The 19,224-nt window shown below is 34.1% G+C and overlaps 1 protein-coding gene across 2 annotated transcripts in view; it reads left to right on the top strand.

Annotated features, from left to right (window-relative positions):
- LOC125060319 (lachesin-like) overlaps positions 1-19,224 on the top strand; it is a 51,647-nt gene that overhangs the window by 21,259 nt on the left and 11,164 nt on the right. For both annotated transcript variants that reach the window (XM_047665171.1, XM_047665172.1), the window contains exons 4-6: positions 3,881-4,088; positions 6,724-6,885; positions 19,010-19,138. In XM_047665171.1, coding sequence (XP_047521127.1) covers positions 3,881-4,088; positions 6,724-6,885; positions 19,010-19,138 — 499 coding nt within the window. The remainder of the gene's footprint in view (positions 1-3,880; positions 4,089-6,723; positions 6,886-19,009; positions 19,139-19,224) is intronic.

The following is a 19,224-nucleotide window of genomic DNA, read 5'->3' on the forward strand; positions in this document are numbered from 1 at the left end:
GGTTTAAGCTTACCATGCGCCCATATATGCATTGGCACAGAATATAAAATACCAATCGTATCACCTCCATATCCGTCGTTCCACAACTGAGCGTTTCTTGAGGCAGTTTTTGCAGCGCACCACCACTATGTGGAACCAGCTGCGCACTGAAGTATTTTCCAACCAATTCAACTTAGGGTCCTTCAAGAAAAGAGTCTTAAAAGGCCTGGGAATCCTTCTGGGAATATGAGTGTCTATAGGCGGCGGTTTCACTTAACATCAGGCGTGACTCCTGCCCGTTTGCCTCTGTCACACAAAAAAAATATATACTCTTCCGCAGAAAATGTGTCATCCATCTTTGGTCTTTTCTAACGCCACGAACCAGAGCTTCATCACAACTTTGAAACACTTTTGTTTTATTTCCATTGCTTAAAATTATACAAAACTAAAAGGGTATGGAGGATGCCCATTTATTTCCGTAGAATCGATAGAGTTCAGGTAAAGTTATATTTGATTAGGGTATGCATCGGCCAAGTACCGAAACGGTGCGAGCGTTTTTATATGCCTCCTTTTGGAATTGCCTTCGAACGTTCGTGAGCAATTTCACGGAATGAATTTCGAGTGATATCGTTTTATTAATATGTTAAGTGATATACATAAATCTTTTGCTTTATGGCTATATAATATTTATCTTCGGCGTTACTTTTTTATTGAGCAATTGGAAGCCCCGACTCATGTTAATGGTGAACACTAAGTAATTGGTTAATTCCTGATAATAAATATAGATTGAGGTGGGGAAGTTTATCAAGTTTCCTTGAGTACTAGACATTTCAGGCGTTTCAGAATGCTGAGCATGAGATCTCGTTTTAGAAGGGACTTTATAGTTAGTAGGAGATTGTAATGTTTATGCTATAAGGTTGGTTAAATTGATTAAAGGCTGGCAAACAAAGATAATGATGTGATTGCCGATAGGTTTCGTTTGTGAGTGTTTAGGCTAAGAGCTACGTTCGTTACGTGTTGCGGTTTTACGCCTGTGTTTAGGATGAGATTTTGCAATAAACTTGATAATAACCTAATAGAAAGCGTATTTACTTCCATTTTATACTTTAGATAATAGCTATTATTTATTTAGAACAGATATAAGCAGTATTAATGTAAACTAAATCAAAGAGCAAAGAGAGCAAAAGAAGCTATCGTACACAAAATATAAAGTATTCAAGTTAGATTTTTCTTTAGGTTATTTGTTTATTACAACGTTTTTAACTAAACTGGAAAATGAAAATAGAAAAGTTTAAAATAAAGTCCCAAGATTAAATTGTCAAGACTGTAAAAGTTATAAGCAAGAATACGCGTAGCCACAATAAGTCGGCGTTAGAACACAGACACATTAGCGAGTTCGCGAAGTTCGCGGTAATGCGGGAGATAAAGGAATTTGCTCTTAAGTATGTGGCGAGAGGCTTACCAACTTACTTAACTCCGACGTTCGACTTTTTGCCTTTATAATTAGGTTCAGCCATAAAGCAAAGAAATCAATGTTGCCCGGTTCAGTAAACCCTAGTTAAAAATTCGTAGCAAAACAGAGTTAGTACGGTAAGAAGCCCGCATATTTCCTAATTAAGAAAAAGTCATGTAAAAAACAAAATTAAATCAGTTTTTGGCTTTAGATTTCAATTTCGCCGATTTTTTAATTCAAGCTGCGCCTCTGGGCAACATATTATGTTCTGTACCAGAAAAATGAAAAAAATAAGACTTAATCGTTTGTGAGGTCGATAAACGTATAAAACGGTTTATTTAAGTAAAGTCGTTAAATATTCACGTAGAATATTCAAAGATAGTTTTCATAATTTTATCATCATTTTGCATACATTTTGAGCATAATCTGGTTATAACAGGCGAGGTCTATATGTGACGTCGAAGCCACTTTGAGCAACATTTTTTATGCTGATGAATATAAAATATATTTTATTTTCAGTTTTAAGGTTTTATTAAAATTTTGTTCGTTTTATGTGCGCTTTAATATGCATCAGTGCGTACATAACCTGTTGCGAAGCGAGTTATAAATCGGGCGTAAAAAGAAAATATATTGTATATTCGTTTAAACGTTTTTAATCATACTTTCTCTGTTTGTTGCTGTCTTATTAGTGTGTTTAAGACTCAAGTAATAAGTATTACATTTTAGTTCTCTTTATAACTGGGAGCTATTACGATGCGATTACTTAGTGAGGAGTGCTCGTAAATTGTGGCCCTTGCCTCTGCGCTCAAAACACTCTGGATAGACGTCATTATTTTACTTGAAGGAACATTCATTACTGTGTGCTCGGAATTAGAAATAGAAGAGCTCTGCTAGCTCTTACTGAGAAAGTAATGTATAATTATAATTTGTTCCCGATTAAAGAGAACATTATTATTTAATATACTGACGATAAAACAGTAGTATGTACGTAGCATAAAGAATATTTCAGTTGGCGAGTCTGTTTAAAGCATTTCTCCGTTGCAAGTTATCGAAGTGTATTAAGTGCTATTAATATCCACGAAGCATAGCAAGATGTCCAGGATATAAATGAGGGTGCTTAGCGACTCAATATTCGAGCTCCAGGTGATGTTAATGGCTGTATAATCGACGACGGAGCCATTAATTCTGCGCCCAGTTCCCACTTCCTCCCGTAACTCATGCACCAACTTCCGATCCGTAATAAACTTCTCAGCTATGCTCTTTGCTCTTTAATCGATCTGAATGTCAACTGTGCTTACTAGGATTCTAAACACCTGTATTAATTTACTCACAATAACTGTATCTTAAATTTATTAATATATCTCTGTTAGAATAAGTAATGTTGACTCGGTAGTTCCCGCGAAGCGAAATAAATTTTTAGAGTCAAAGTGAATTCCACAGCATCTCGGTTCGGAATTGACACTAGCAATGTAGATTGTGGAGTATCGCAAAGATAGAGTAGTTGGGAATCCTCATAAAATATGCAACGTATTGACTAGCAGCGCCCCGCAGTGCGCACTGCGACACTGTCTGCGGTCGCTGGCGAATTTAACGACACTTACAGACAAACAATGGCCTTTACTTGTTTAGTTTTAGGTTTCGGATTAGATCGGACGAGCGGAGTTATGTGTTCCGAATTAAGGCCCGGCGTCTACTCGCTAAACTAAGCGCGAACTAGTCATAGTCCCAAAATAATATTGTACAAAATTTTAAGTAAAGTTGGAGTATTTACTGTGGTACACCCTAGAGTTTAAAACATTTTATTATACGTCAATAAGGTTTTTAGAAAACATACATAAGGAATTGATTTAATCACCGAGACCAATGTAGGACACTTTCACAGTAACCAGAGTACCTACCTAGAACTGTTTAAGAAAAACACCTTTTGTATGGCAATTAAGGCATTCAATAACATACCAAAAGAATTAAAGGATCTTCCGACTAGAGTCTTTAAAAAGCGACTATAGAAGTATTACCTTTGGAAAAAATGTACTATTCAATAAATGATTATTTGCGTGAGACACTAATATATTAATTTAATAAAGTATGGTATGACATGTGCGATACAAAAATAAAGAATTGACTTTGACTAATAATATAAAATGTAAAATTCCTTAAGACAAATTTGCGCGCCATTGTGTGTGGCAGAATATGCGAACTTACGATTGTACCAACTTACACATTTTTGTACCAAATTCTTGCAATAAATAAATTATTATAATTATTGTTCCATATTTACATAAGTTAGTACTGTAACTATACCGAAACGACGTAATCCTATATTAATTAATAAAATGACATCCCGTTTTGTGAATATTACGTCAGAATGTTAACGTTATACATTTAAAAAAAAAAATTAAGTTGTATGAATTGGTCAATTATTAGGTTTAAAGCTGAATTTTATTGCAGGTAGCATGGATTCATATAGATCGTCAAATGATACTAACCATACATCGCCATGTGATCACACGTTTGGCGCGCTTCAGTGTGTCGCACGACAACGCCATGACTTGGCTGCTGCACGTCAGCCAGGTGCAGCAAGAGGACCGCGGCTACTACATGTGTCAAGTTAATACCAATCCCATGATCAGCCAAGTGGGCTATCTACAAGTCGTTGGTGAGTCCATTTACATTAGGGAGAGAGATAAATGATCCAACTTTATAAAAGTTCTCAGAACATACATAACTACATGCAATCCTTAATATTTAGTCAATATAAAAAGTCAATTATTCTGTAGAAAACGAGAAATGTGTTATCGAATTCACAGTCTTAACAAAAAAATTACGTCTTAACAGTAACTTAAAATATTGAATTAGTTCACCATAGATTTAATCCAAGGTAATAGCCATTATTAGATAGTAGATGCGTGAATGAATAAGTGAATGAATGTTTCTGTTAAGTTATAAACTACTAAATGCAACTCATAATTGGTGAACTATCTTACAATAATTGTTTAAAAATGCATTTGCTCACGCCACAATTTCGACTGGTTTCAACTCACTGAAAAATATCGCAGCCGAATAATATTTATTTTACCGCATCGCCACATTTGTAAGGCAACGTGTAATAAAAACTGCAGCTCACCTCGTATTTAAAGCATTCCATTTAAAGCCCAATATTTAGCAACAGATACACTTTCACGTTGGTCTAAAACCACGAGCCGCTCACTTGGTTTAGGAAACTTTTAAGTGGCATTTTTTTAATTTCCGAATCGGGTCAGCTTTATGCGTTTTTTATTGCGTCGGAAATACGAAGGTGCTTCAACGGAAGCGGCCGATCGGGAAGGTTTATAACAACGATAAAATTTTCTCAAAACTAAAATGGATTTGATTTCTAAGAGCTAAATTTATGTTTGATATAATTTGTAGGTCTTCGGTGTTTATTTCGGAAATAATAATGTTTGGTTGGGTCTTTTTTATTTTATTAAGGTCTCTTTCCGCTTATAAAATAGGAAACTGAATTTTACTGAACTGTTTAGTTATTCAAGAGAATAGTTTATAATATAAATTGTCGTTTTGTATGAAAAGTTAAACATAGAGTTTTCGTTCTTAATCAAAAGATCAAAATTTTGGTTCTTTATGAAATTTTACATGATCTCGAAAATAAGTTGATTAATTATAGCTGAAGCAAGGCCTTCGAGGTGCAGACGAAATTTGAACGTGCGGAGTTAAAAAGAGTAAAAACTGTGCGCAAGGGAAAAGTTGGCAGTTTCAAATTTTAAATTCACGCTCGCGGACCAAATATTTTGCACACGTTTGAGTTTCACAGTTTAACTTGATTTGCTTCAAGAATTTTAACAATATTTTACTTAACGTCTCTTCTAAAGTTATTTACTGTTAGCACAAACAGAACGCTAAATGTATAAACCTAGAAAAACTTATCGAGGTAGATTTTTTTGAATACGAGTGTATATGTAGAATAATACCTTTTACCCTTGGGTATGTTGTTCTGTCGCGAAATACTCTGCTGTATTTTCGCTATACCATTTCTGCACATTCCTCTGCGATTGGAGCCAAGGTCATCAATGATATTCTTCTCTATAATGAATCGTGAACTCAAATATCAATACTTTTAATAAAGCATATTATCATCTATTATACTCGCGTTTGTTATCAGTAGACTGGTCACTTTTTATCGGTACGTTTTACAGCTTGAGCGTCGTAGAAGAGATGGTTGTCTATTTTTACTATGTAGTTTATGATATTTGGTACACATTAGGATGAATGTGTACCTAAAAAGTCTATTTCGAAGGTGAACCAAAATTCACGATATCCAGAGTGGTATGACAGGGAATTAATTAACTTAATCAAAAATAAAGTTCGACTCCAAAAACGTTACAAACAAACCAAAACAGTAAGGGATTATTATTGTTGGTTAACGGACCCTTTTTTATTGTCCGTTGAGTGAACTGACAAAAGTTCTACTATTTGTTAGCGTCTATAATAATTTATACATTTATTCATTATGTAATTCTTTCGCTCGTTTTTCCTAATTAATTTCTTATAGTATAAGATCCCGCTATACAACGACCTTCACCGAGATGCTTATTTAATGAAACTTATTTTATATTTAATTTAATATGTCAATAAATATAATCCATATAGGTTGCCTAGCAAATTTCAGTCCAGAGTATGTTTAATTAATATTTAAAAAAAAATTTTTTTTTTATAATTTGCATGTAGTAAATTTTTTGAACTTTTTTCAATCAATATTTTTAATCAGGGTAGTATTATATATGTATCACTATAACCTTCTTTTATACTAAAGATGTATATATACTTTAGTGTCACATAAAAAATATACACATAAATAATTAATTGATTAAAAACAACCTAACGTTTGCATATTCTATGGGCTTCATACTTTCGATTGGTATAGAATTTATCTAATAATCATACCGGAGAAATGTTTAAAAAAATATTTTTTTTTTAAATTAATTAAACATACTCTGGACTGAAATTTGCTAGGCAACCCATATGGATTATATTTATTGACATATTAAATTAAATATAAAATAAGTTTAATTAAATAAGCATCTCGGTGAAGGTCGTTGTATAGCGGGATCTTAGACCATTATGTTTGTTTCGTGTGTGAATTTTATATTGGTTACGTAAATTATTCTTTTTGGGTCACCTGTTAGGATAGGATTGTATTTTTTGTATATACCTAAATAAAAAATAATTACAATTTATTAAAAAAAAGTGATGCATCGATAGTATTTTAGCAGACTCAGTCATTTTACTTTCCACAGTCCCTCCCAACATCCTAGACGAGGAAAGCACCCAATCAGCTGTAGCAGTGCGTGAAAACCAAAACATAAGCCTGGTGTGCAAGGCCGATGGTTTCCCCACACCGAAGATTATGTGGAGACGGGAAGATGGCCAGCCTATCTCCGTGGAAAGGAGAAAGAAGGGTAAGCAATTTCGACATTATGATTTTTTATACATTTTCGTTTATATATTATATAAATTCAGTTTATTCTCTTTCAACCTCTCTTATGTATAGAGCATTATTGCGGTATTATTAATCAAATGAATTAGTTTCATATTACATACGCATTGCGAATATGAAGATTTCGTATTTATGTAATTTTAACAAGATATCACTGAAAACCTGATTTAGCTGAACAATAAAATTAAATGAAGGTACCAGGGTCAAATATAATATAATATAATAGCGAGCCTCAATGTCCTCTTGTGGTCAATGACTTCACGGTTAGGACCTGTCATCCTCACCGTCACACGCAGTATTAGCTAAGGGACGATTTCAATTATATTTTCACATCCAGGTTAAACGTTCCTATTGTTTAATTATATCTGTAATTAAAGATTTGTATTAGTACATTATAATGACAGAACAAAATATTTTTGATTTAGTAAATACTCCACAACTAATTTTTCTTACAACTAAAAAGGTTATAATAATAATAATAATTTTTCGTAGCTAAGTAGGTAATTAGTACTCTGGTTTTGACACCGTGTACCATACAAGTAACTTTAATTGAAGAAATAAATATCGGTTTGTTGCTTAAACATTACACTAACAAGGAATACTGCGCCTGTAGGTATTGCTATCACTGCAAAATAAAAATTTAACAATCAAGAAAAACTAAGTCGTTCATTCAATAATTAAAAAATAATAAAAACGTTTAGCCAATGTAGAAACGGGAAGAAATTTTTATTTTTGCACAAATTCGTACAGTAAAGATAAAACGGCAGGAATTGTATTTATTCCTTTGATGTAGATTTAAACATTATCATAATAAACCAACAGAATATGAATGATATTAAATAAACAACGTTGAAAAATATTATATATACAGTTGTTTTAGCACTGAAATAACACAGCGAATTCTAGATTATCTTAATACAATATTATTTAGGTTGGGTATGCTAATTGATGTTACTTTACTATGCATGGCAATAGTTAAGTTAAAGTTAACTAAATAACTGCTTGTTTATCACACTTTCTTACATAAATAATATATCTGTCTCAGACCTCCATTATATTTCAGTCAATAGGATCCGAGGTTGTTCAAACTTTGAAAATTATTCAAAAGGCTTAGGTATTATCTGTAACGGGGCTTATTTAATATGTAGGATGCGGTAATTCTTTTCTAGTTGTCTATAGGTCAAATATCAGATAATAATATGTATCTGACATCACACTGTAGCTAAATCCAATTAAAAATACAAACATACACTATTCATATATTGTGATGTACACAAAAACAATGGCGATAACGAAAATTCAAAAATCCTTTAGATTTCCGGTTGCACTGCATTGCCTTGGTCACTTTCAATGAATATATAGGCTTTTAATATCTTTGTTTATATTTCCAATATACAGCAGGGGTTTAAGCCTCCAAATTCTAAGGATGCGCGAAGATGTCCAGAGTTCAAGTGAGGAAGAACTGCCGTTAACAACGACCTTCGCTTGGGACGCGCTACATCGCGTCCGTAGTGACTGAATTTGTCATTACGAATTTCTACAAAAAATCTAAATTTCTTCCCGTTTCTACTTTGGCTAAACGTTTTTATTATTTTCTAATCATTTAATGAATAGTTTTTCTTAATTGTTATTTTCCGGTAAAAGGAATTTCTACAGGCGCAATCTTCCTTGTTAGAGTAATGTTTAAGCAACAACCCTGAGGTTGAAAGTTCAAAGCCCGGCTATTCACAAACTAATATTTATTTCTTCAATTAAAGTTACTTGTATCGTATGTAATGTCAGCGCGCTGGTTGCCCAGAATGTTGAATTTAAGAGGATTCCATTCACCGGTAAAATCATAGACGGTTTTTAGGGTGGTAATGATCGAATAACTTAATCATGGTGCTTCTATTACGGGGACTTTGTACGCAGGTCAAATAACAGCATTGCGTGAGGAAATACGCAAGCAACGGCGTGGCAAACTCGCTAAAGTTGTTTTGTTTCACTAAGATTATGCCCCCAGGCCCCTCGTCCAGAGTAACGATAGAAGCTGGTTTCGAACTTATGTAACATCTCCCATATTCGCCGGATCTATCTCCTAGTGGTTCTACCGATTTCCTGGGTTAAGGGATACATCTCTGGAGCCATATTTTTTTAAAAGTATTTATGCTTTAGGTAAAAAATATACTAAGTGTATAAACCTGAAATGTGTCTACGTCGAAAAATATAATAACGTTTGATAAAAGATGATTGCGCCATACTCATTATCACTTTTCGATCATCCCTAGCCTAATATTCAACGTATTCTAGTACTTATTTTTAATATTATAATATATTTTTAATATAAATCTGCACAAAAGATTTCAGTCACCATTATATAAATACTCTTTGATCAGAGCTGTAATTTCCGCGATCAATTATCCCTAATTATGACGTCACACGTTTATTTATCCGCTAATTAGGGGCCGCACCACCGCGCCGCAATCCTAATGACCCGATGTCAATACATTTCAAACTCCCGTAATATTGTGATTTCAATCAAATTATAAACTTCTTTATCACCTTTATATAATATATTCGTTGTGTTTTAACCAAAGCTACATATTATTGTATACCTACGATAATTTGCAAATGCAATACAAATATAAAAAAATATTACTAAAAGAAACTTCAAATAATACATTATTGAGAAATATCTGAATTATACGAAATATTTTTTTGTGTTTATTCGTATATATAACCTTTTTGTACCAACGCACGCGTGAAGGGCAGGGCGCCGCAGGCTTTCCATTTGACAGAAATTCAATATATAATATAATTTATTTTGTATATTAATTGTTGTTATATTATTATAAAAATCTCCGATATTTAGCTACATAATTAACAAGTATCTAAGGCTCCATAATACTTAGTTTATGTATCGAAATATTTTTGGAACGAAGTTCCTTATCGCGCTGTTATACCCTTAATATGTAGGAGTAATGGCTAACCTCTTGATTATCTAATATGCTAAGTAATCAAGAGGAAAGCATATAAGCATAGCGAGCGGGAGCAGGGTCAGTTCTCATTCGGTATCCATTAAGGTTACACCTCTGTATTCTATTACTATTTCCAAATAAAATCATTTAGTTTTTAAAAAGAGATTTTTAAGTACCCGTATAACATTAAATGGTGGCAGCGGTGGGATACGAAAATCCCCTACCCGAATACGACTCCGAAGTTCCGTATATAATTATTTCGTGTGTGTTTCAAGTGGTAATTAAACAATAGTTCTATTTGGCCTGTTAAGTGAGTGTAGTAAAGTGTTACAAGTTATATATCTCCAGTGAAGTTATGCTCTTCAAGGTTACTGCAATCATCGTTGCGCTGTAAGTCCCAAACACTTATCAGAGCTCAGAGTTAGGTAGTCTAAGAGACAGTGTATTCTTTTCATTTGTGACTCGTTCATTTTTTATATCTTATTTTGTGTAAAAAATTATATGTCTAAAAACTTAAAAACCGAAGACAGTAGTTCCAACAAAATGTCAGAAATCGACTTAAACATACTACTCAAGTTCATTACTACATTCGATGGGTCACGAGAAAAGTTAGGCCCATTCTTAACAAATTGTCAAAATGCGATGAGTATGGCCACACCATCACAAACCGATGTCCTTTTAAAATATATTCTGAGTAGGCTAGAAGGAAAGGCAGAATCAGCGTGTTCAATTAGAGATTTTAATAAATGGCCTCAACTTGAGGATTTCTTAAAAGCCCAGTTCGGCGATAAGAAACATTATGCATATCTTTTGGCAGACTTACAAGACTGTAAACAGTCTACTAATGAAACCATCAGTCAATATTCCTTGAAGGTGGAGTCATGCCTTTCAAAACTATTGGCTGAAATTAATATCTCGATACCCACAAAGAAAAAAGATGAACTCGTAGGTCGCGTAGCAGCAATGCAAGATTTAGCATTAAACATTTTCACAACCGGCCTTCAGCCACAACTCTCCACAATAGTGAGATGCAAGGACCCATCAACGCTTTCAGAAGCAATTGCTTTTGCGATAGCAGAAGAAAAAATATTGGGTATGACGAATAAAAAACATAACAACATACCACGTCCTAATTCAACACCTAATCGTTTCTCGAGACCAAACTTTTCCTCAAATAATACTGCAAATGTGATAACTTGTAGATATTGCAAGAACATGGGTCATAGTATAGAAAATTGCCGTAAAAGACAATATAATAACAGCCGAAACCCTAATCGTAATTCTAACTCTAATCAAAATCGCAATCAAAACTTTACTCAGAATCGCGCACAACATATTGACACACATTTTAATTACCAGGATAATAATGACGAATATACCTCCCAAGGTAATTTAAACTAAATCGGTTTCCCGAATGGTATCGCCCGGGAAATAAAAATAATAATTTCAAAGCCGATACCAAATTTATTAACGCTGTATCCACTGAATCCTCTGTACCACACAGAAACGCTGTACCCACTGCATCATATAAAAACTCTGTTTCCTCTGCATCATATAATAACACTACACCCACTGAATCCTCTGCATCACGTAAAAACATTGTATCCACTGCATCATATAAAAACACTGTATCCTCTGCATCATATAAAAACACTGTATCCTCTGCATCATATAAAAAAGCTACATCCGCCGTATCCACTGCATCACATAAAAACACTGTATCCACTGAATCATCTGCATCACGTAAAAACACTGTATCCTCTGCGTCACACAGAAACATCATATCCGCTGTATCCTCTGCATCATACAACAACAGTACATCCGCCGTATCCTCTGCATCATATAGTAAGACCGTATTCACTGAACCCTCTGTATCGCGAAGAAACACTGTATCCACTGCATCCTCTGTATCCACTGTATCCACTGCATCCTCTGCATCCTCTGTATCCACTGTATCCACTGCATCCTCTGCATCCTCTGTATCCACTGTATCCACTGCATCCTCTGCATCCTCTGTATCCACTGTATCCACTGCATCCTCTGTATCCACTGCATCCTCTGTATCCTCTACATTATGTAGAAACACTGCATCCTCTGTATCCACTGTACCCACTGCATCCTCTATATCCTCTGTATCCTCTACATTAGGTAGAAACACTACAACCTCTAGATCCACTGCATCCTCTGTATCCTCTGTTTCCTCTACATCCGTTGAACCCACTGTGTCCACTGTATCCTCTGTTTCCTCTACATCCGTTGAACCCACTGTGTCCACTGTATCCTCTTTATCCACAGTTCCCAAAACTCTCGCATTTACTGTATCAACTACGTCAACCATTTCTAAACCTATAATGAGCACTATGCCCACTGTTTCACTATTATCAAATGATCTTCCTGAAAAAATATATAAAATTAATACGAATTCTAAAAGATATTTACCTTGTGTTGTATTACGAACCTCTAAATCCTATCAACCTATAAATCTCTTAGTAGACACTGGATCCTCTATATGTTTGCTTAAGCGCTCGTGCCTATCTCAGATTCAAACAATTAATAAAAATAACATAGTTACTATTAAAGGAGTAGATATTAAAGACGAACCAATCCGTAGTCTCGGTACTACAAATCTCAAGTTTCAGGTAGATAAACTTACTATTTCTTACGAGTTTCATATTGTTGAGGAAATATGTCTTCAATATGACGGCATACTAGGCAATGACTTCTTTACAACTTTTGACATGAAAATTAATTATAAAACAGGACACTTAGAAGGACCGGATGGTAATAAAATCAAACTCCACTTTAACGAACCTACTTATGAAATACCTCCTCGATCTGAGACTATTGTAGAATGTTCCGTCGTAAATCCCGAAATTAAAGAAGGCCTTATACTAGATGAATACGTTTCGGACAAATTATTACTCGCAAATTGTATCGTGAAAGTCAAAGAGAATAATAGAGTAAACGTATCCATTGTTAATGTATCAGAAAACCCAATATCACTAAATCCAAATATGTTAATCACTCTGCATCCAATTGAATATCATCCAACATCCAATCTTAAACATCATTTCTCTGAATCTGCTATTGACCGCTCGAGAAGAGTAATTGAATCATTACGCACAGCTCATTTAAATGAAGAAGAATCTAAGTCCCTCTTTGATATTTGTGCCCAATACAGTGATATATTCCATTTCCCAAACGAATCATTGACAGCAACCGACACTCTACAACATGAAATAAATACCGACACAAACAATCCTATAAGTGTAAAAACGTATCGTTTCCCAGAGGCACACAAAAAGGAAGTACAAACACAAGTCGAAAAAATGCTACATCAAGGCATAATTAAGCCATCTTCATCCCCGTGGTCTGCACCTATATGGGTGGTACCTAAGAAAATAGATGCTTCTGGAACTCAAAAATGGAGGATTGTTATTGATTATCGTAAATTAAATGACATCACTATAGGCGATACTTATCCGATACCAAACATCACTGAAATCCTTGATCAATTAGGTAAATCCAAATATTTTACAACTTTAGACTTAAGCTCCGGTTTCCATCAGATAAAGGTAAAATCACAGGACACTAATAAGACGGCATTTAGTGTACCTCAAGGTCATTATGAATTTACTCGTATGCCATTTGGCCTTAAAAATGCACCAGCGACTTTTCAGAGATTAATGAACAACGTGCTAGCTGGTCTTCAAGGTGAACGTTGTTTTGTATATTTAGACGACATAGTAGTGTATTCATATGATTTAAAGTCTCATATTAAAAATCTTAAGTCCGTATTTCAAAAACTTCGAAGTCATAACCTAAAACTACAAGCCGATAAATGCGAATTCCTACGAAAAGAAGTGGGGTATCTAGGCCATATTATTACCGAACATGGTGTGAAACCTGATCCAAAGAAAATCGAAGCTGTACAAAAATTTCCAATTCCCAAATGTGCCAAAGACATTAAGTCATTTTTAGGGCTTGTGTCTTATTATAGACGGTTCATTCCTGATTTTTCCAAGACTGCAAAATTATTAACAAAATTATTAAAGAAAGACACTGAATTCGAATGGAAATTTGAACAACAGCAAGCTTTCGAAATCCTAAAGAGTAAACTCATCTCTCCTCCCATACTAGCATATCCCGATTTTACTCAGCCTTTTATTCTCACCTGCGACGCGTCTAATTATGCCATATCCGCCATTCTATCCCAAGGTCCCGTGGGCAAAGACAGGCCAATAGCTTATTCTTCACGCACCTTAAACAAGGCGGAATGCAATTATAGTGTAACCGAGAAAGAATGTTTAGCAATAGTATTCGGTACTCAAACTTTCCGGCCCTACATCTATGGTCGTCGGTTCACCATAGTCACAGACCATAAGCCCCTCCAATGGCTCTTTAATTGTAAAGATCCTGGTTCCAGACTTGTGCGATGGAGACTAAAGTTGGAAGAGTTTGATTACGAGATAGTTCATAAAAAAGGAAAAATTAACACAAATGCTGATGCATTATCTCGATTTCCGGTAAATCCTATACATACTAATCCCAAATCTCCAAATTCTCTTTTACCAAATATCGATGAAAATTCAAACAATTCTTTAGATGATCAATTTTCTCAATTACCATCTCCTATACCACTTTCTTTCAATGATCAAGATATACTTCAAACAAGTCCAATTCAAAATCCTCTGAATCAAATGCAAAATCCTGTTCAAAATCCTTTACTTAATCCCATACCTCGTGTTACACCAGACCAAGATCAACTACCATCTCCACACTCAGATTTAATTGATCTAGGCCCAATCGATTTAGATATCACAGAAGACGATATTAATTTAGATTTCGACTCACTCCAAATTCCGTCGCCTAATGAATCTAATTCCGATAATCCTAATATTTCCCACGATGATTACTCACAGTTTCTAAAATCAAATTCTAAAAAAGACATAATTTATAATACTACATTACAAGAACACAACGAACATCTCTTGAAAACAACAAATAAAATAATTCTTATTCCAACATCCATAGACCTCGACGAAAGCAATCCATACGTATCGGAGGTCATCCTTAATACAGAAAATAAAGATGAAATCTTGAATATCGAAAAAGAACTAAATTCCTTTCTTAAAATACACTATGAAAATAAAATTGTTTATTTGCTATTTACGAAAGTTCATCATTTCGACGAAATGACATATCCTTCTATATTCGATGCTTTGAAGAAAGTGAGGAACGACCTATTACTATCCTCTGATTCAACAAACATTTCTATCTCTGATTTCCGAAATCCGTTTGATAAACTATCTTATACTAAAATATACAATATAATTATTCACATATTCCATAATACTAACATCCCTGTCGATGTATATCGAAATAAAATAATATATCCAACTTTAAGTGAAAGATCCAAAATTTTACATGAAAACCATGACATTCCTATAGCTGGTCACTTAGGATCTGTCAGAATGTACAAAAGAATTAAGGAGTCATATTACTGGAAAGGAATGAGGAGCGACATAGAAAATTATGTAAAGACGTGTAGATCTTGTCAGGAAAATAAGGCTCTTAGGAAAATTAACAAAGCTCCTATGGAAATAACAACAACATCTACAGCCCCTTTCCAGAGAATAGCTTTGGACATAGTCGGTCCTCTTCCTGAATCAGGTACTGCAAAACTCAAATTCATCTTAACCATACAAGATGATCTTACAAAATATTCAATAGCTTATCCAATAAGGTCTACAACTGCTGAAGAGACCAGCGATTGTCTAATACATTTTATCTCACTTTTTGGCATTCCTAAAACCATTCTCACAGACCAAGGTACTAACTTCGCAGCTGATCTTTTCAAGAGTACCTGTAAATTTCTAAAAATAAAACAACTCTGGTCTTCACCATACCATCCTCAAACTCAAGGCGCGCTAGAACGCAGCCACTCAACATTAAAAGAATATTTAAAATCTTTTATTAATAATAATCAAGACAACTGGCCCACTTATGTTTATACTGCTATACTCACATATAATATAACTCCTCATACAACTACAAAATACACGCCCTACGAACTCATATTTGGACATAAGCCTTATATACCAAATTCTGTATTTGAAGAAGAACCTACTACCTATTTGGATTATATAAAAATGCTACAACATAAATTAAAATTCTCAAGGGAAATTGCCTTGCAAAACATTACAAAATCTAAAGAAACGTCAAAATCTTATTACGATTCACATACCAAATCTCCTCCACGTTATAAACCTGGAGATTATGTTTATATTAAAAATCACTTAAGGCTAAGAAAAGCTCTGTCTCCTATCTGGAAGGGACCTTATAAAATAATAATGGTTAATAATAATCATACAGCGACACTTCTAATAAATAGGAAACATGTAACACATCATTTCGATCAAATGAAACCGGCGCTAATACCTAAAAAAAAACTCAAAGTATAATTTATAGTATAATATATTATACTTAATAATCCCATCAATTAAATAAGCGTCTCTTAAACTATGTCTAACTAATTGCGAATGTATAAGAAGATAACATCCTATCCCAGGTACAATTCCATCGGTTAATATAAACACAAACGATAAGCAACGAACATTCCTTTCTACAATGAATCAAAGATATAAATAAAAGTTTATATAATTAATACTCTATTATTCTAATTTAAGTTTAGTTTTAAACATATATTTAACACGATTAAATTATATAATTCCATTTCAGCGCCATGGGTGAGGTGCACACATCCTCTGGTTTTATTGAACCACTCCCTTCTAGTTCCGGCATCCTTTTCGATGGTTTGGGTAAAATAAAAATAAAAAAGGGACAACTAGATATAATTAATTACATTAATATTTCCTATATCGGCCCTCATCTATATAATTTAAATGGCGTATTTACCACTCTGGAAGAGATATGCAAACGTGCTAATTATCAGCCCTGCGAGAACACCCTGTCTTCCTTACTGGTTCGCTTTGAAGATATTAAAAGTGAATTCAATTCTATATCTCATCTTATTTCTAATCGTAATAAACGCTCAGCATGGTTTGGCGCTATCGGTATCGCATTTCGGCATATTTTTGGAACTCTTGACGAAGACGATGCAATAAAATATGATCAGGCTATAGAGTCCGTTCAGAAAGATGAGAAAACCCTTGCCAAATTAATTAAAGAAAATATTTTAATAACAACAAATACATTAAACTCTTTTAAAGAAACGATAAAGCAACTTGAACTAAATGAAGAAAATTAAATAAAAATATTTACCAATTCTTTTCTAAATATGAAAATGTAACAAATAAACTTATCATAAACTCTAGCATAAATTCAATTATTAGTAACTTAGAAAGTTCTTTACTTACCATGTCATTCCAAGTACAAGACCTTATTAATGGTATTCTATTTGCCAGTCAAAATGTATTTCATCCTAATATTTTATCTCCTTCTCAACTTTACAAAGAACTTGTAAGCAACATCAGACATTTGCCGGAAGATACACATATTCCTGTACCCTTAGATTTAAGTAATATTCATTTAATTTTAAGTATTTCTAGTGTAGCCTGTTATTATTATAATCATAAATTAGTATTCATATTACAAATCCCTTTAGTAACTAGAGAAACATATGTGTTATACAGAACCTTAGCTATACCAATTCCACACAATATGAATGACCCGAATTCGTTTAGTTTTATTCTACCAAATAATCCATATATTGCTATTTCTAATGATAAGAATGATTATTGTATTTTTGATAATTTAAGAAAATGTAGCCTTGTAAACTCTGAGCTCTATATCTGCGAAACTCGGGCAATCCTTTCGACCAGTGGCAACCCTACGTGTGAAACAGAACTGTTGAAAAACCCTCATAGTTCACTACCACAGCAATGCATAACGAAAACCCACATTGGACCACTTGATGCATGGGAACCTCTCACAAATAACAGATGGGTGTTTATCCAATCACATCGAAATAAGATCTCTATAGATTGTGGTGCAAATGGCCTATCTGAAACCACAGTATTTGGTACAGGTATACTTAGGATACCTAAACATTGCACTGTATTCACAAGAACAATGAAGATAAAAGCTTACAAAAACTTCAAGGTTAATATTACCACACCTATACTGGATTTCACGTTGACAAACGATTCTTGCTGTAATATGATTCCCGAAATTAAAAGTGAACTCAGTTCTGACTATAAGACGCCGAAGGTCATAGATTTAAATAAATTAAAACTTAACAGTGAAAGTGAAATGAAAGAACTAGACAATTTAATTAATAAGGAACCTTTTATTGTAAAATTCCAAACTCATTACACAGTGTCTGTAATTATTATTTTTATTATTTTTATTATACTACTAGCTTATAAGTTAGTTTATTGTATTAAGTTAAGAAAAAATGTTAAACTCCACAAAACCACTGAACCTGAAGATGTGGAAATGAATGTAAGCCCTGCTCCTCTTAGACATCTATCTTAGTTTGAATACTCTCCGAAAATTCAGTTATATCCCTGAATTTCGGTCTTATGCGAGGGGTTGTTATACCCTTAATATGTAGGAGTAATGGCTAACCTCTTGATTATCTAATATGCTAAGTAATCAAGAGGAAAGCATATAAGCATAGCGAGCGGGAGCAGGGTCAGTTCTCATTCGGTATCCATTAAGGTTACACCTCTGTATTCTATTACTATTTCCAAATAAAATCATTTAGTTTTTAAAAAGAGATTTTTAAGTACCCGTATAACAGCGCGTTGTGAAAGGGGGCTAGACGGAAAAAATTCTTACGAAAAGTTGTCACGACACTTTTTTGCTATTTGCTATTGTAATACACCGGTTCTCGTCCGATCACCGAAGTTAAGCAACGTAGGGCGAGGTCAGTACTTGGATGGGTGACCGCCTGGGAACACCTCGTGATGTTGGCTTTTTTTTTCGTCCTAAGATTGGTGTCGAGAAAATCTATCATACTGTTATGATACCAATTAACATATAAATTAATCGAAAGGAATTTCGTTCCATCCGGGTGTCCCTTGACACCTCTAAAGTTTTTATTTCACAATTTTTTTCAATAACCATTTTTAAATGATTATGGACACTATATTTTTTCCACAGTAACCGTGTACGAAGGAGACACTCTTTCCCTGCAACGCATAAGTCGCACGGAGATGGGCGCCTACCTTTGTATTGCCACCAACGCCGTTCCCCCTTCTGTCTCCAAGAGGATTATTGTAGACGTTGAATGTAAGTCGAATGTTTTATATATTTAATTTAAACTATTAACTTTAATTATTCTTCTTTCAGTCTAATTGACCTCAAATTATCAGGTT

The sequence above is a fragment of the Pieris napi genome, chromosome 21 (assembly GCF_905475465.1).
Source record: "Pieris napi chromosome 21, ilPieNapi1.2, whole genome shotgun sequence".
NCBI classification, from domain to species: domain Eukaryota; kingdom Metazoa; phylum Arthropoda; class Insecta; order Lepidoptera; family Pieridae; genus Pieris; species Pieris napi.